This window comes from Lampetra planeri, unplaced genomic scaffold (genome assembly GCF_965212315.1).
Source record: "Lampetra planeri unplaced genomic scaffold, kcLamPlan1.2.h2 scaffold_214, whole genome shotgun sequence".
NCBI lineage: Eukaryota > Metazoa > Chordata > Hyperoartia > Petromyzontiformes > Petromyzontidae > Lampetra > Lampetra planeri.
The window spans coordinates 47,202-65,163 of NW_027614904.1; the positions used below are offsets into that span (position 1 = coordinate 47,202).

General features: G+C 58.0%; 1 protein-coding gene and 1 long non-coding RNA gene across 4 annotated transcripts in view; both read left to right on the forward strand.

The window, feature by feature from the left end:
* Window positions 1–17,962, forward strand: part of SRRM1 (serine and arginine repetitive matrix 1) — a 30,547-nt gene that overhangs the window by 9,871 nt on the left and 2,714 nt on the right. For 2 of the 3 annotated variants that reach the window (XM_078623283.1, XM_078623286.1), the window contains 13 exons: window positions 1,055–1,173; window positions 1,644–2,000; window positions 2,791–2,997; window positions 3,717–3,887; window positions 4,970–5,082; window positions 5,966–6,037; window positions 6,546–6,626; window positions 7,079–7,211; window positions 8,858–8,899; window positions 9,701–9,787; window positions 14,002–14,637; window positions 15,401–15,596; window positions 16,366–16,485. In XM_078623283.1, coding sequence (XP_078479409.1) covers window positions 1,055–1,173; window positions 1,644–2,000; window positions 2,791–2,997; window positions 3,717–3,887; window positions 4,970–5,082; window positions 5,966–6,037; window positions 6,546–6,626; window positions 7,079–7,211; window positions 8,858–8,899; window positions 9,701–9,787; window positions 14,002–14,637; window positions 15,401–15,596; window positions 16,366–16,485 — 2,334 coding nt within the window. The remainder of the gene's footprint in view (window positions 1–1,054; window positions 1,174–1,643; window positions 2,001–2,790; window positions 2,998–3,716; window positions 3,888–4,969; window positions 5,083–5,965; window positions 6,038–6,545; window positions 6,627–7,078; window positions 7,212–8,857; window positions 8,900–9,700; window positions 9,788–14,001; window positions 14,638–15,400; window positions 15,597–16,365; window positions 16,486–17,962) is intronic. The other variant, XM_078623285.1, reaches the window with a different exon arrangement.
* LOC144740432 (uncharacterized) lies at window positions 7,957–8,568 on the forward strand. Its single transcript, XR_013589639.1, has 3 exons — window positions 7,957–8,175; window positions 8,351–8,376; window positions 8,502–8,568. It is a non-coding gene; the product is annotated as an uncharacterized LOC144740432 (long non-coding RNA).

Sequence of the window (17,962 nt, forward strand, 5' to 3'; positions counted from 1 at the left end):
TCGTACCCCCACACCTCCAATGAACACGGTTGGCTACAAACGGTGCGAAAAGGTCAAAGTATACTTAAATGTTACTGGTAGGAACCCACTGGTTCCACCAGCCCACAGGGGATTATTGTGTCAGTCCATCGTGCAGGGAGGGGCTGGGTGGGGAGGGTGGGGTGGGGCTGGGGGTGGGAGGGGAGGGGCTGGGTGGGGAGGGACTGGTCACCCCGTGGTGCCCTTATAAAACTCAACATTTAACCTACTCACGCCGGCTTGTGCCCGCCCTCACAGTCGGGCATATTTGCGGAATACACCACGCCGCCGTTGACCCTGGCCATTGACCGAGCAACCCGACGTTCCTACCAGCTCCCTCCGCAGGAATGTGTTTATATATGGGCTGTGGTTGGTGATTCGTGATTATTTGCAGTGCTCAGTGGTTCGTGGTGATGAGAAATGGCTAGTAATTAGTAGTGATGTTTCGTTAGTGATGGGAACATGACGTACATACATACCTCAAGCCACGAGTGTCCTTCCCAAGCATGCTTGGCGTCATTCGCAGCGTCACATTAACACATTGCTCGTGTGTAGCCCTCTTGTGAATCCACTGCTGGATGAGGACTTCTCCATACCGTGTGGAGTGAGGGAGTTCTTTGACAGTACTTCACTGCTCCGTGCGGGTTGGTAAAAGCGGGGGAAGCATAGGTGTTGGAGAACAGTGCAGTACAACAATGTATTTTGCGATTCAGCCACCTGTTGACAAGGCGGCCCTGTGGCAGCCGATGACACCTGTCCTAGACACGAACATCTTCCATCCAAGGGCTGCGCAGGCCTAGCCCTGCTTGGCTTCCGAGATCTGACAAGATCGGGTGCGCTGTGGATGATTTAGAGGCGTGTGTGCTACTTGCGAATTGTAAAAGGCATCATCTGTTCATCCAGAGATGCTTTGGGATGTTCATTGTTATTATTAATGTAGCTTCGGGATAGTAACCTCAGCAGATAGAGCTCTCCTGACCTCCTCCTCTTGAGAGCCTACCGAGGGGTGACGCTTTCCTGCTGCTGCCGGTTTCAGCTGGAACAGGAGAAGCTGGCAGCTCTGAAGATGAAGGAGGAGGCGCTGGCGGAGAAGAGGGAGGAGGAGAGGAAGGCGCGAGAGCGCTCCAAGTCCCCTCGTCGGAGCGGCCCCACAAGGTGAACGGACGCCTCTCGCGCAAACGCATGGCCGGGACAACGGTCGGCCCTCGCAAGTGCTGTGGTGATGTCGCCATCACTGAGTGGTCGAATGTGTGCTGCTATTGTCGTCTTTGTGAGGGTGCGTTGGAGCGGTGGTGCATTGGTTAGTGCAGAAATTCAACGTGCATACGTAGCGCTACGAACCTGGTGACCAGACTTTGGGTTACCACTCACGGTTAGCGTCGGTTACCAATGTTTGAACTGGTCCTGGGCCTTCAATGAGTTCCTGGTGCGGTGTGTAAACGGCAGCACTGGGGAGACAAAGGCAGCCGGGCGTGGTCCTGGCCACGCACCCCCTCGCGTGCCATGCCTGCCTTCGCAGGTGCCACTCGCTAACAGCACTTGCGTCGACTACACGTGGGATCTTTCTTATTGGGGGCACGTGAAAACGCGTGTTTGTCCGCGTGTCTTGGCGTGCGTTTGTCCAGGCGCCGCTCCCACTCTCGCTCCCCACGCCGCCGCGACCGCCGTCGCTCCTCCTCCTCGGCCTCCCCGTCCCCGTCACGGGCGCCGTCCCACGCCCCCTCGCACCACCCCCACGCCGCTCTCCTGGAGGCCGCCAACGCCGCCGCCGCGCAGCCGACCCCGGCGCCGGCCGCGACGCCGGTGTCGGCCGTGCCCAACCTCGCGCAGCTGTCGGCGCTGGCGCACGCGCTGGGGCAGATGAGCCACCCGCCGGCGGGCACTCACCATGGAGACTCGCCCCCGGCGCTACCCGATCAGTCGGCGGCGCACCACGGTCTGGCGGCATCGTCGCCGGTCCCCGAGGTCACCTCCACCACCAGGTGGGCACCAGCCTCGTCCCCAGGGGGTTCCGAATTGCGTCAGCGCGTTGTTCACTTTCGCAATAGCATACGGTGTGATATGAATTCTCACGATACGACACGCGGTATAGGTCACCCCGTATGTCTGTAATTGTATTTCGCAATTCATCGTTAATGCATTCCAAGCAAGTTTCACAGCGTTAATGCGCTAGCTCGCTCTGTCCATCTGTCCGGCGAACACGAGGGCATACGCTAACTCTCGTAAAGATAACTGTATTAATGACGGCCTAGGCGATGACATCACGTGGCCACACACGCGCTCGCTCGCCTCCCCATGGCGACGTCTTCACCTGTGACGTCCCCTCGTTCGTTGTGCGGCTAGCAACGCGACTTCGTCATCATCATCGCCGTTTAACTTCTGCCGAGGACCAGACGTGCATTGGAATGCGTGAACACAACCCATGCATCTTCTTGGTTCTTTCGGTAAAGTCACCTGAGGACGGCTGCTTGCGTTGTGGCCGAAACGTCGTGAGAATTATTTTATTATGTTTTATTTTTTATTATTTTATTACTTTCCTTCTACGTGATTTTACCGAAAGAACCAAGAAGATGAATCCCTGCAGTCACGAAAGCTTTAAATCGAAACAACCCATGCATATCCGTGTGTTTTGTTCTCCCTTGTGTTTGCGTTCATCAATCACGCGAGAAAGCTCAATTAACAACCCTACACTTCATAAGAGGTTTGGCCGTGTAATGGTCTCGCAAAACTTACGTTGATGCCCTGTCGGCCTGTGTGTGTGCGTGGACCCAGCGAGGTGATGAGGCTGGAGGCCGCGGCGCTGGCGGGGGGAGTGGAGGTGGGAATGACGGCGGTGCCGCCCCCGTCGCTGCCCGCCAAGAAGCAGCAGGAGGTGGAGGCGGCCGACTCGGACGGTGAAGCGCGCGCCGCTCGCGGCAAGGACCGGCGCCGCTCGCGCTCACACTCCCGACGGCGCCCGCACCACCGCTCCCGCTCGCGGTGAGACTGCACGCCGTCGGCCGCGATCGCTCCGTTGCTGGATGAAGGCCGTCTCAATAGAGAAGTGGCTGTTCAACCGGCTCTAATGGGAAACTGAGGGTGGAGCGGTGGCATAGTGGCGACCGCACTTGCGCTCTGGACCCGGCGACCCGAGTTCCATTGCCTAGAGTCTGTCGAGTGAGACCCGAACCGGTCCTGTGCTCCCTCTTGGTTAGACCGCACTGACCAGCGTGGTGAAGTGTGGTCAAGTAACTTCACAAGACTCGCATAGGTTTGGCGAGGCCCTCATCCAGCAGTGGATTGGCAAAAGGCCTGAATGTGTAATGCGGACTGAGTTTTAGATGTAACTTAAGTAGAGGTATGGGTGGTGTGTGGTATTATTGGTGCTGGTGGTGGTGTGTGAGCTATATGGGGGTGGTGTGGTGATACGGGTGGTTGGGTGGGGTGTGTGTGATGGTATGCGGAGCAGTGGTGCAGTGGTTTGCGCACTGTGCTTCGTGACCTGGGTTTGATTCCCATTCACGACCGAACCAATCCCTGGCTTTCCCGAGGTAGTTCCTGGTGCGGTGTGTAAAACATCGCCACTGGTGAGACTAAGACGGCCGGGCGTGGTGCTGGCCACCCACCCTGTGCCGGCCTTCACAGGTGCTCGCTAACAACACTTTCCCCAACAGTCTGTTAAGGCTACACGGGGGATCTTTGTCTTTGTGTGCGTGCAGGTCGCGTTCGCGGCGCCGGTCGTCGCCGACGCGTCGCCGCAGCTCGCCTCACCGCATGCGCCGAGCCAGCCCCCGGCGCCACCGCCACCCGTCGCCGTCGCACCACCACTCCTCGTCCTCGCGCCGGCGCTCACGCTCCCGCGGACGGCGCTCCTCCCCCCGCCCACGCACGTGAGGGTCGCACGTGGTGTGACGGTGTGACGGTGTGACGGTGTGACGGTGTGACGGTGCGGTGTGACGGTGCGGTGTGACGGTGCGGTGTGACGGTGCGGTGTGACGGTGCGGTGTGACGGTGCGACGGTGCGGTGTGACGGTGTGACGGTGCGGTGTGACGGTGTGACGGTGCGGTGTGACGTGACGGTGTGACGGTGCGGTGTGACGGTGTGACGGTGCGGTGTGACGGTGTGATGGTGCGACGGTGCGGTGTGACGGTGCGGTGTGACGGTGTGACGGTGCGGTGTGACGGTGCGACGGTGCGACGTGACGGTGTGACGGTGCGGTGTGACGGTGCGACGGTGCGGTGTGACGGTGCGACGGTGCGGTGTGACGGTGCGACGGTGCGGTGTGACGGTGTGACGGTGTGACGGTGCGGTGTGACGGTGCGGTGTGACGGTGTGACGGTGCGGTGTGACGGTGTGACGGTGCGGTGTGACGGTGTGACGGTGCGGTGTGACGGTGCGGTGTGACGGTGCGGTGTGACGGTGCGGTGTGACGGTGCGGTGTCGTGAATGGTGTTGTGTGCGAGGTTCGGCGTGGACGGTATGGGGTGTGTACGGTACGGGTTGTCTGCAAGTTGTGGCTAATGTTCCGATGTGGATGGTGGTCTTTGTATGGTGGTATATGTTGTATGCGTGTTGTGTGTGGTGTGTTGTGTATATGGTAGGTAGCGCTATGTGTGGTAGTGTGAGAAAGTGTGTGTGCTATGGGTAGTCTGGTGTGTATGGTAGTGCTATGTGTGGTAGTGTGAGAAGTGTGTATGCTATGGGTGATGTGTGTAGTTGTGTTGTAGTATGGGCAGTGTGCTAGGGTGGTGGTGTTGGTGTGATGTAGGGTGGTGGTGTTGGTGTGATGTAGGGTGGTGGTGTTGGTGTGATGTATGGTGGTGTATGGTGTTGTGTGTGGTAGTGTGAGAAGTGTGTATGCTATGGGTGATGTGTGTAGTTGTGTTGTAGTATGGCCAGTGTGCTCGGGTGGTGGTGGTGGTGTGTGTGGTAGCTCTCTAATGATGATGGTGACTGCTGCTGTTGGCACAGGCATAAATCCCGGTCTCGATCCTTCAGTGCCTCCTCACCACGCCGGCGCCACTCACATCGGTCGGCACCTCACCGGACTCGCCACCCTCACCGCTCCCACTCTCCTCACCCAGGTGGGTAGCCCTCACTCATGCACGCAAAGACAAAGATCCCTTGTATAGCTTTAACAGACTGTAGGGGCAAGTGCTGTTAGCGAGCACCTATGAAGGCCGCAACGGTACACGAGGGGGTGGGTGGCCAGCGCCACGCCCGACCGCCTTTGTTTCCCCAGTGGCGATGTTTACACACCGCACCAGGTACTCATGTTGAGGCTGAGTCGACCTTGGGGACGCCCAGGACCGGTTCAAATAATCGTCACTGGGTGTTGTTGGCCGTGAGTGGGAATCGAACCCGGGTCGCCAGGTTCATAGCGCAGCGTCGCGCTAACCGCTACCTCTCCCCACTCATGCAGACACACACATACACACACCCGCTCACTCGCACACACGCACACTCCCCTTGCTCGTGCACACACACACACACCCTTATCGCAGTCACCTGACACACATGCAGATTCATACTCGCCCACTACTCCGCGGTGGTGAGATGTTAACTCCCTCGCCTGGTATCTCGGAGGTCGTGGGTTCGATCCCAAACTCTTGACGCCTGTATATTTTGAGTCTGCAAGTTCTCCCCGTGGTCTTGTGGATTTTTCTCCGGGTCCTCTGGTTTTTCCCTCCACATTTAGAAACACGTATTTGCAGTATTTGGCTGCTATAAATTTCCACGTGATAAGCCACTCCGTTGAGCTATCATTGGTTCCCAGGGCACTTCCGAAAAGGAGCTCAATAGCTCGGTGGGCCTTAACTGGTAAAATGATGAAATTCTATTGTTTTAACAGCTTCTCATGCCCACCGGGCACCACATTAGTCCTGGTCGCACAGCTGGTAGAGGCTCGCTCGCACTGCCCGCGCGATGGTTTCATCTGACGCACTTTCCTCTTCACGTTCATCGCAGACGTAAAGCGGCACGGAGGAGGAGGAGGCCGCTCCTTGTCCAAGTCTCCCAAGGCTGGATCCTCCGACTCTGGTGGGCACGAGCGGGGGATGTAGACGATGGGGGGGGGGGGGGGAGGGGTGTTTAACGAGGCTTTGGCTAACGAGGTGGCGTCAGGGTGTTGGTGAAGGCGGCGAGCGTGGTGCGGTGCAAGTGGACTTTGCCGCAATGCCCTCCGAACCCTTGCTCGGCGATGTGGTGACGTGGTGACGTGGTGTCGTGGTGTCGTGGTGTCGTGGTGTCGTGGTGTCGTGGTGTCGTGGTGGTGACGTGGTGACGTACGTTGTGGAAATAAAAACCCCCACGCGATCCACACGGCGTGGGGTGGGGGGGGAGCCCTCATCTAGCAGTGGATTGACGAACGGGCTGCTGGTGAGGAGGGACTCGCGAGGGGCGAGGCCAAGGAGTTTGTGACGGAGGCTCACGCCGAGCTTGTTGACGAGGGTTGTTTATCGAGGACGTGTTAACGAAGATGGTTGATTGGGGGTGTGGGGGGGGGTGAGGAGGAGCTGTTGACGAGGTGCTGCTACTTGTGTTTCAGACGAGGAGAGGAAGGGGACGAACCCGGACTCGGTGCAGACCCGGCGCCAGTACCGACGCCAGAACCAGGACTCGAGCTCCGGTAAGGGTGTGTGTGTGTGTGTACAGCCTCAAAGTGAGCACCTGGTGCGGTGTGTAAACATCGCCACTCGGGAGACAAAGATGGCCTGGAGTGGTGCTGGCCACCCGCCCCCTCGTGCGCCGTGCCGGCCTTCATCGGTGCTCACTTTTACAGCACTTGCACCAACAGTCTGTTAAGGCTACGCAGGGGATCTTTGTCTTTTTAGTAAAAAAAACCCGTGCCACAGCCCACACATTCGCGCTGCTCGCGATCTCCCCCCCGCCACCCCCTCCCTCGCCCCCCTCCCTCGCCCCCCTCCCTTGCCCCCTTCCCTCGCCCCCCTCCCTCGCCCCCTTCCCTCGCCCCCTTCCCTCGCCCCCTTCCCTCGCCCCCCTCCCTCGCCCCCCTCCCTCGCCCCCCTCCGCCGGCGCTGACGCCCGTGCGTGTCTCTCGCCGCTCCGTGTCGTTCTCAGACTCGTCTCCGTCATCGTCGTCGGAGGAGGAGGAGGCGGCGACGGCAGTGGTGAAGGTGGCGGAGAAGGAGGTGGTGCATCCCCACCCATCCCCCCCGCGCCGCCCGCGGCACCGGGACCACTCGCCGCCCAGGTGGGGGCCGCGCCGTCGAGAGTAGCGTCGTCTTCTTCGCCGCCGCCTTGACGGTGGCTAGGAGATGTTAACTGCTTTGCCTGGTACTCAGGAGATGGTGGGTTCCATCCCGACCCTGACGCCTGCTGTATATTTCGAGTTTGCGTGTCTCTCTCCCGTCATCATCACGGTGGCTAGGAGATGTTAACTACCTCGCCTGGTATACAGGAGGTCGTGGGTTCGATCCCGACTCTGACGCCTGCTGCTGTATATTTGGAGTTCGTGTGTCTCCCTCATCATCACGGTGGCTAGGAGATGTTACCTACCTCGCCTGGTATCTCCCCGTGGTCGAGTGGAGATGCACACGCGGAGAGACGCGGAAGAACACACGTATACATTGAGATAGAGGCGTGGAGGGGTATACTAACAGACACGGAGATACACACAGTAATATACACGTGCACGCATACACGTAGATATACAGAGCCATGGAGATCCACTTAGACCGACACAGAGAGACATGGAGGTAATCCACACAGACACATATACAGACACACAGAGGACTGAGACATACACCCTTACACACAGCGAGACACGGAGACACATACAGGCACAGACACAACAACAGCCGCCATTCGCCACTAAGTGGCGGTGATATTACCATGGCGCTTGTGCCAGGAGACAGACACGGAGACAAACACACACAGTGCTGTGGAGCAGGTGGTGATGGTGGTGGTAGTGCTGTGGAGCAGGCGGTGGTGGTGGTAGTGGTGGTGGTAGCGCTGTGGAGCAGGTGGTGATGGTGGTGGTAGTGCTGTGGAGCAGGCGGTGGTGGTAGCGCTGTGGAGCAGGTGGTGATGGTGGTGGTAGCGCTGTGTAGCAGGCGGTGGTGGTGGTAGCGCTGTGTAGCAGGCGGTGGTGGTAGTGGTGGTGGTAGCACTGTGGAGCAGGTGGTGATGGTGGTGGTAGTGCTGTGGAGCAGGCGGTGGTGGTAGCGCTGTGTAGCAGGCGGTGGTGGTAGTGGTGGTGGTAGCGCTGTGGAGCAGGTGGTGGTGGTAGTGGTGGTGGTAGCGCTGTGTAGCAGGCGGTGGTAGTAGTGGTGGTGGTAGCGCTGTGTAGCAGGTGGTGGTGGTAGTGGTGGTGGTAGCGCTGTGTAGCAGGTGGTGGTGGTAGCGCTGTGTAGCAGGTGGTGGTGGTAGTGGTGGTGGTAGCGCTGTGGAGCAGGTGGTGATGGTGCTGTGGAGCAAGCGGTGGTGGTAGCGCTGTGTAGCAGGCGGTGGTGGTAGTGGTGGTGGTAGCGCTGTGGAGCAGGTGGTGATGGTGGTGGTAGTGCTGTGGAGCAGGCGGTGGTGGTAGCGCTGTGTAGCAGGTGGTGGTGGTAGTGGTGGTGGTAGCGCTGTGGAGCAGGTGGTGGTGGTGGTGGTAGCGCTGTGTAGCAGGTGGTGGTGGTAGTGGTGGTGGTAGCGCTGTGGAGTAGGCGGTGGTGGTAGCGCTGTGTTGCAGGTGGTGGTGGTAGTGGTGGTGGTAGCGCTGTGGAGCACGTGATGGTGGTGGTGGTGGTAGCGCTGTGTAGCAGGCGGTGGTGACCGGCGCTGGCTCTCGGGACTGCGTGTGCGGATGGGTAAAGCCGTGGTGCGCGTGCGTTTGTGTCGTTTTCACGCTGCCAGGGCGCCGCCGGTGGAAGCCCACCCCCCACCGCACCCACCAAGGTGGGACATCGCCCGGCACACACCGGCACGCTCTACGCCCGGCCTAGCGCCCACGGTCACGGGCGGGAGCCTGACGAGATGGCGCCGAGGTCCCCTCCCAGCCCCCCCTCCCCCCCGTTGTGTGATGCAGTGCCGATGGCAATTAAAAGCCTCGCCGAGTCCCGGGGGGGCTTTTTGAAGAGTGTCAAGTTACGCCGGGATGTTTGGCCAAATCCGCGAATGAGCCTTTTGTCAAGTTGGAGGAAACCAGAGGCCGGATGAAAGCCCGTGCTAATGAGGGGGTTACTCCCAGCACGGCCATGTGATCGACGCAGCTGTCAGCCCCATGTCCTAAAACCCTGGCAAGGTCTGGTGGCCACCCATCCGCTAACCAGGCTCACTGCTGCTTTGCTTCAAAAATGTTCCCGATGGTTTCGGAAACGTTTTTGAAGACTTGCTCGCAAGGTAGTGACGTGTGAGCGTGGTTATGGAGGAGTGTGTCTGTGTCGAGGTTAGCAACACTGTCCTGCAAACTCGGCGACCTGGGTTTGATTCCTGGCTACGTCAAACATCGGTGGCCAGTGATATCTAGACAGGTCCTGGGCGCTCCCTAAGGTCAACTTAGCCATAAATGAGTAGCTAGTGTCGTGTGTAAACATCTCCACTGGGAGACAAAGGCAGCCGGGAATGGTGCTGGCCAAACCTCTTGTGCGCCTTGCCGGTGGTCTAAACAGGTGCTCGCCAACGGCACTTTCCCCAACAGTCTGGTGAGGCTACGCGGGGGACCTGTGCGTGTGTAACGTCGTGCTGTTGTTCGCTCAGGCGGCGCCGCAGCGGCTCCCCCGGACGTCGTAGGCGCTCGCCCTCCCCACGGCGCCGTCGCAGCCCGTCGCCGCACGTCCACCGCAGGTTGCGCACCGCCCCCTCCGGCCCCCGAGCCCCTCGTCCGTGTCGTACGGCTGTCTCTGCTGTGCTGCTGTGTGTAGTGCACGTGGTGCTGTGTGTTGTGCATGTGTTTCTGCTGTGTGTTGTGCATGTGTTTCTGCTGTGTGTTGTGCTTGTGTCTCTGCTGTGCTGCTGTGTGTAGTGCACGTGGTGCTGTGTGTTGTGCATGTGTCTCTGCTGTGTGTTGTGCTTGTGTCTCTGCTGTGCTGTTGTGTGTAGTGCTTGTGTATCTGCTGTGCTGCTGTGTGTTGTGCTTGTGTCTCTGCTGTGTGTTGTGTGTTGTGCTTGTGTCTCTGCTGTGTGTTGTGTGTTGTGCTTGTGTCTCTGCTGTGCTGTTGTGTGTAGTGCTTGTGTATCTGCTGTGCTGCTGTGTGTAGTGCTTGTGTCTCTGCTGTGTGTAGTGCTTGTGTATCTGCTGTGTGTTGTGCTTGTGTCTCTGCTGTGCTGTTGTGTGTAGTGCTTGTGTCTCTGCTGTGTGTAGTGCTTGTGTATCTGCTGTGTGTTGTGCTTGTGTATCTGCTGTGTGTTGTGCTTGTGTATCTGCTGTGCTGCTGTGTGTAGTGCTTGTGTCTCTGCTGTGTGTAGTGCTTGTGTATCTGCTGTGTGTTGTGCTTGTGTATCTGCTGTGTGTTGTGCTTGTGTCTCTGCTGTGCTGTTGTGTGTAGTGCTTGTGTATCTGCTGTGTGTTGTGCTTGTGTATCTGCTGTGTGTTGTGCTTGTGTATATGCTGTGCTGCTGTGTGTTGTGCTTGTGTATCTGCTGTGTGTTGTGTGTTGTGCTTGTGTCTCTGCTGTGCTGTTGTGTGTTGTGCTTGTGTCTCTGCTGTGTGTTGTGTGTTGTGCTTGTGTATCTGCTGTGCTGCTGTGTGTTGTGCTTGTGTCTCTGCTGTGTGTTGTGTGTTGTGCTTGTGTATCTGCTGTGCTGTTGTGTGTTGTGCATGTGTCTCTGCTGTGCTGTTGTGTGTTGTGCTTGTGTCTCTGCTGTGTGTTGTGTGTTGTGCTTGTGTATCTGCTGTGCTGCTGTGTGTTGTGCTTGTGTATCTGCTGTGTGTTGTGTGTTGTGCTTGTGTATCTGCTGTGCTGCTGTGTGTTGTGCTTGTGTATCTGTTGTGTGTTGTGTGTTGTGCTTGTGTCTCTGCTGTGTGTTGTGTGTTGTGCTTGTGTATCTGCTGTGCTGCTGTGTGTTGTGCTTGTGTCTCTGTTGTGTGTTGTGCTTGTGTATCTGCTGTGCTGCTGTGTGTTGTGCTTGTGTATCTGCTGTGTGTTGTGCTTGTGTATCTGCTGTGCTGCTGTGTGTTGTGCTTGTGTCTCTGTTGTGTGTTGTGCATGTGTATCTGCTGTGCTGCTGTGTGTTGTGCTTGTGTATCTGCTGTGTGTTGTGCTTGTGTCTCTGCTGTGCTGCTGTGTGTTGTGCTTGTGTCTCTGTTGTGTGTTGTGCTTGTGTATCTGCTGTGCTGTTGTGTGTTGTGCTTGTGTCTCTGCTGTGCTGCTGTGTGTTGTGCTTGTGTCTCTGCTGTGTGTTGTGCTTGTGTCTCTGCTGTGTGTGTGTTGTGCTTGTGTCTCTGCTGTGTGTTGTGCTTGTGTCTCTGCTGTGTGTTGTGCTTGTGTATCTGCTGTGCTGTTGTGTGTTGTGCTTGTGTATCTGCTGTGTGTTGTGCTTGTGTATCTGCTGTGCTGTTGTGTGTTGTGCTTGTGTATCTGCTGTGTGTTGTGCTTGTGTATCTGCTGTGCTGTTGTGTGTTGTGCTTGTGTCTCTGCTGTGTGTTGTGCTTGTGTATCTGCTGTGTGTTGTGTGTTGTGCTTGTGTATCTGCTGTGTGTTGTGCTTGTGTATCTGCTGTGTGTTGTGCTTGTGTATCTGCTGTGCTGTTGTGTGTTGTGCTTGTGTCTCTGCTGTGTGTTGTGTGTTGTGCTTGTGTATCTGCTGTGTGTTGTGCTTGTGTATCTGCTGTGCTGTTGTGTGTTGTGCTTGTGTCTCTGCTGTGTGTTGTGTGTTGTGCTTGTGTCTCTGCTGTGTGTTGTGCTTGTGTATCTGCTGTGTGTTGTGCTTGTGTATCTGCTGTGCTGTTGTGTGTTGTGCTTGTGTCTCTGCTGTGTGTTGTGTGTTGTGCTTGTGTCTCTGCTGTGTGTTGTGCTTGTGTATCTGCTGTGTGTTGTGCTTGTGTATCTGCTGTGTGTTGTGCTTGTGTATCTGCTGTGTGTTGTGCTTGTGTATCTGCTGTGTGTTGTGCTTGTGTATCTGCTGTGTGTTGTGCTTGTGTATCTGCTGTGTGTTGTGCTTGTGTATCTGCTGTGCTGCTGTGTGTTGTGCTTGTGTCTCTGCTGTGTGTTGTGCTTGTGTATCTGCTGTGCTGCTGTGTGTTGTGCTTGTGTCTCTGCTGTGTGTTGTGCTTGTGTATCTGCTGTGCTGTTGTGTGTTGTGCTTGTGTCTTTGCTGTGCTGCTGTGTGTTGTGCTTGTGTCTCTGCTGTGTGTTGTGCTTGTGTCTTTGCTGTGCTGCTGTGTGTTGTGCTTGTGTCTCTGCTGTGCTGTTGTGTGTTGTGCTTGTGTATCTGCTGTGCTGCTGTGTGTTGTGCTTGTGTCTTTGCTGTGCTGCTGTGTGTTGTGCTTGTGTATCTGCTGTGCTGCTGTGTGTTGTGCTTGTGTCTCTGCTGTGCTGCTGTGTGTTGTGCTTGTGTCTTTGCTGTGCTGTTGTGTGTTGTGCTTGTGTATCTGCTGTGTTGTGTGTTGTGCTTGTGTCTTTGCTGTGCTGCTGTGTGTTGTGCTTGTGTCTTTGCTGTGCTGTTGTGTGTTGTGCTTGTGTATCTGCTGTGCTGTTGTGTGTTGTGCTTGTGTCTTTGCTGTGCTGTTGTGTGTTGTGCTTGTGTATCTGCTGTGTGTTGTGTGTTGTGCTTGTGTCTTTGCTGTGCTGCTGTGTGTTGTGCTTGTGTCTTTGCTGTGCTGTTGTGTGTTGTGCTTGTGTATCTGCTGTGCTGCTGTGTGTTGTGCTTGTGTCTTTGCTGTGCTGTTGTGTGTTGTGCTTGTGTATCTGCTGTGTGTTGTGTGTTGTGCTTGTGTCTTTGCTGTGCTGCTGTGTGTTGTGCTTGTGTCTTTGCTGAGCTGTTGTGTGTTGTGCTTGTGTCTCTGCTGTGCTGCTGTGTGTTGTGCTTGTGTCTTTGCTGTGCTGTTGTGTGCTGTGCTTGTGTCTCTGCTGTGCTGTTGTGTGTTGTGCTTGTGTCTCTGCTGTGCTGCTGTGTGTTGTGCTTGTGTCTTTGCTGTGCTGCTGTGTGTTGTGCTTGTGTCTCTGCTGTGCTGTTGTGTGTTGTGCTTGTGTATCTGCTGTGCTGCTGTGTGTTGTGCTTGTGTCTTTGCTGTGCTGCTGTGTGTTGTGTGTTGTGCTTGTGTCTCTGCTGTGTGTTGTGTGTTGTGCTTGTGTCTCTGCTGTGTGTTGTGTGTTGTGCTTGTGTCTCTGCTGTGCTGCTGTGTGTTGTGTGTTGTGCTTGTGTCTCTGCTGTGTGTTGTGTGTTGTGCTTGTGTATCTGCTGTGCTGCTGTGTGTTGTGCTTGTGTCTCTGCTGTGTGTTGTGCTTGTGTCTCTGCTGTGTGTTGTGCATGTGTCTCTGCTGTGTGTTGTGCTTGTGTCTCTGCTGTGTGTTGTGTGTTGTGCTTGTGTCTCTGCTGTGTGTTGTGCTTGTGTCTCTGCTGTGTGTTGTGTGTTGTGCATGTGTCTCTGCTGTGTGTTGTGTGTTGTGCATGTGTCTCTGCTGTGTGTTGTGTGTTGTGCTTGTGTCTCTGCTGTGCTGCTGTGTGTTGTGCTTGTGTCTCTGCTGTGTGTTGTGTGTTGTGCATGTGTCTCTGCTGTGTGTTGTGTGTTGTGCTTGTGTCTCTGCTGTGTGTTGTGCTTGTGTCTCTGCTGTGCTGTTGTGTGTTGTGCTTGTGTCTGTTGTGTGTTGTGCTTGTGTCTCTGCTGTGCTGCTGTGTGTTGTGCTTGTGTCTCTGCTGTGTGTTGTGCTTGTGTATCTGCTGTGCTGTTGTGTGTTGTGCTTGTGTCTCTGCTGTGTGTTGTGCTTGTGTCTCTGCTGTGCTGCTACTGTGTTGTGCTTGTGTCTCTGCTGTGTGTTGTGCTTGTGTCTCTGCTGTGCTGCTACTGTGTTGTGCAAGGCCATCTCCCCCGTACTGAACCGCGTCTCTCTCCCTCCGCAGGTCCCCATCTCCCGGCCACCGTCACCGCTCCCCCGCCGTGCGCCGCCGCCCCTCGCCCTCCTCCCCGCCGCCCCCTCGGTCCAAGCGCCGCTCCTCCGGGTCTCCCCCGCCGCCCCCCCGCCGCCGCGCCCCCTCCCACACCCCTTCGCCGCCGCCCCCCCCCAGGGCCAAGCGCCGCGCCTCCCCCTCCCCGTCCCCCGTGCCCCCCCAGCGCATCAAGCGGCGGCAGGGGTCCGCCTCGCCCCCCGCCGCGAGACGCAGGGCGTCCCCCCCGGCCCCTCCCCCGCGGCGCGAGGCCTCTCTCTCGGGGTCCCCCTCCCCTCCCCCGAGCCCCCCGCCCCAAGCGAAGAAGGGGGGGGGGGCCCGCGAGGTCCCCCTCCCCCAGGCCCCTCCCGCGCCGCCCCGCGTCCGCGAGCCCCCCCCCGCCCCCGCGACGCAGGGACCGGGCGTCCCCGTCGCCCGGGCCGGAGAGAGGGGACGGGGGGAGCCCCTCCCCCCCCGCCCGCGCCCCCCCCCCGTGAAGACCCGCGCCCGCTGGGACGCCCGCCCGGCGGCCCCTCCCCTCGACGGGGCCGCGGGGGAGAAGCCGGCGGAGGAGCGGCGGGCGGCACCGGCGCCCGCCCCGCCCGACACGCGGTGAGCGCCGCGCCGGCAAATCGCCGCCTAGCGGTGCCCTGAACTTTCTTTTTGTCCGCTGGCGTGACCGAGACGTTCCGAGTCCGTGCCGTGCCAGCGCCGCAGCGGCTCAGCAGGCGCCGGCTGCTTTCCCGCCGCAGCAAGCCGAGCCGTGCCACTCGCTTGACACGCGCGGCGCGTGACGTCGGCACGCGTGTAGGTGACCCTGTGACGCTGTGACGCTGTGACGCTGTGACGCTGTGACGCTGTGACGCTGTGACCCTGTGACCCTGTGACCCTGTGACCCTGTGACGCTGTGACCCTGTGACCCTGTGACCCTGTGACGCTGTGACGCTGTGACGCTGTGACGCTGTGACGCTGTGACGCTGTGACGCTGTGACGCTGTGACGCTGTGACGCTGTGACGCTGTGTCGCTGTGTTTGAGTTGCCCCGGCTCTGCTCTGGCTCTGCTCCGGCTCTGCTTGGTGAAATTTCAGTGGAAAACCACCTGTACTGTGCTGGCCCGGTGCTGGCACAACTTGGATGTGCAATAGAAAATGGATATTTGAGGTCGGGTTAGTTAGGCATAAGAGGGTTATAGGGTTGTATTAGAGTTGGGGGTCGGGGTAGTGTTAGAGTTTGGGGCTAGGGGTTAGAGTGGCGGGCAGGGTTGTGCGTTGGGGGTATTGTTCGTGTTGTAGTTAGGAGTCGGGTTAGGGCGTGTGAGTGTGTCCGAGTCTCCGTGGCGATGGCTGCGCTCACGCTGTGCTCATCTGTGTGACAGCAGCGGCGAGGCGACGCGCGCGGGGGTGAAGCGGCCGGCGGAGCGCTCCGCGTCTCCCTCCGCCTCGCGCTCCGCCTCTCACTCGCCCTCGCGCTCGGGCAGCGAGCCCCCCGCAACCGCCCGGGCCCCCCCCCACGCCTTGGCGTCCCCTCCCCACGTGGACCACGACGACTCCCACAGCGCATCCCCTGACCAGGTTTGTGGATGCCTGTGAGAGCGAGTGTGTGTGTGTAGCCCTCCCCTGGGTCGACTCGGCCTAAATTGAGTACCTGGTGCGGTGTGTAAACATCGCTACTCGGGAGACAAAGGCGGCCGGGAGTGGTGTTGGCCACCCACCCCCACGTGTGCAGTGCCGGCCTTCAATAGGTGCTACTCGGTAACAGTACTTGCCCCTACTGTCTGTTAAGGCTATACTGGGGGATCTGTTGGCTTTGTGCAAGCGGTAGCATAGGATATGGCGCGCTGCACTATGAACCTGACCACCCGAGTTCGATTCCCGCTCACGTCCAACACCAGTGACGATTATCTGAACCGGTCCTGGGCCTCCCCGAGGTCGACTCGGCCTCAAATGAGTACATAATGCGGCATGTAAATTCACCACTGGGGAGATAACGGCGGCTGGGCGTGGTGCTGGCCGCTCGCCCCCTCGTGTGCCGTCCCCGCCTTCATAGGTGCTCGCTAACAACAGTCTGTTAAGGGTATATGTGGGATCTATGTCTTTGCGTGCATGTGATGTCGTGGTACGTGCACGTGTGTGCTCTCCCTGCTACGCGTCATCCAGCCGATGATTGCAACGAGCTCCCACGTCGCGCGATTAAGGATATTCCGACCAACGTCGGCGCATTTATGTTTTTCATAGCGTGTTTTTTAGCAGCATAACCTTGCCCTGCGATATCGATACACGTGCGCCGCGCACATTGCTCGTCGCTCGACTCAACTGAGCCTTGTGGCGGGGTGTGGGGCAGGTGTCGGACGGCGAGTCCAAGAAAAAGAAGAAGAAAAAGGAGAAGAAGCAGCACAAGAAGGAGAAGAAGCACCGCAAACACAAGAAGCATCGCAAGGAGCGCGGCGACCTGGCCCCCGAGGTGCTGCCCCCCCTAGCCTCGACCTAACCCCTCACACGCAGGGTCAGCCAGGGCGCTGAGTGACCCCGCGTGTGCTGGCGTGTGTGTGCGTGCGCGGGTGAAACGAACGCCGCTTGGTTCTCATTGAACTCGGGGTGGCGGCCGTGCGCCCATCCACCTGTGGCGAGCAGGGCCGGGGGGGGGGGGGGCGGAGCCTCTCTTCCTTACCGAGGGCAGGATATAGGACTCTACGATTGGTTGTTCTGGTAGGGTGGGGGGGGGGTATAGTCGCATCAACACGCCCGCAGCCACTTCTGTCACCGCAAAGGGGGCCTCTTGACCGAAGTGGCTTTGAGCGCGGCGCTTCATCAGTGCTAAACGTGGCGGGTTTTTTGTTTTTGCCACAGTCGAAAATTCCCCCCCCCCCCCCCCCGTACCCGGTACCGGGTTAGTGTGGCCAACGCGCTCGCAGTGACCCATTTCAATGTTTCCCGTGGGCCTGCCGCAGGCCATGTGAAATCAAGTGATGGCTTCGTGTCCGGCCCCCGGGGGGGAAGCCGGAGGTTCCCCCAGCCCCTGGCGTTAGGCGCCTTCGGTGCCGAGTGCAGGACGCAGTCTGCGGTCTGCAGTCAATAGCTCTGGTTTAGATTTTTTTTTTTGATATATCGGTGATTGTGAATAGGGTTGTGGGAATATAAAAAATGTCTTTGGCAGTGGGGTCGAGTGGGGAACTTGGGCCCTGGGTGCAAGGAATGCAATGGGCCTCCCCAACGCAGTCCAATTTGCCACTCCTCCACCCTCTTCGTAGCCCCTCCTGCCAGTGGGCCCCGGCAGCAGTTGCACCGCCTGCACACTCGATAGATACCCCCCAATGCTCCCTGCAGCCACCATCTGTGCCCGCTCTCGCTCATGAGATCGGTGGCACCGAGCACCCAGCGGAGTTAGTGGTGCTGCTTCCACGTTGTGCAGGCGGTGTCCCGGCTCTGGGTGTCCCGGCTCTGGGTGTCCCGGCTCTGGGTGTCCCGGTTATCGGTGCTGTCCCACAGCGACGAGCTCTGAACTTCCGAGGTCGAAGCGCTGAGCCCGCCACGACTCTCATTAACAACCCACGTTCTCAAAGCGCAGAATTCAAAATATCGTTTGGAACATTACTCTGAGATAGCAGGGCGAGTGGGAAAGTGCTGCCCCCCTCCTGTCTAGACCAGCGGCCACTTTGAAGGGACCTCGGAGGTAGCTCTGTGAAGTCCGCTTTCGTGGGCCGTTCTCTAACACGAGTGGGTCGCACTGCTCTGCGCGATTTCCAAAACGATTCTTTGTCGCTTGATACAACACCGATAGCACGATGGGGATACGACTGCGGGAAAAGACAAAAAAAATTATATAAAAATATTTTAAGCTTGTTAAGGTTAATGGAGATGGACATGTGATGGCTTCGGTCATGGGCAAGTGGTCTATGATTGTGTGTGTGGTGCTTACGATAGGTTTGTCGTGTGCGGCT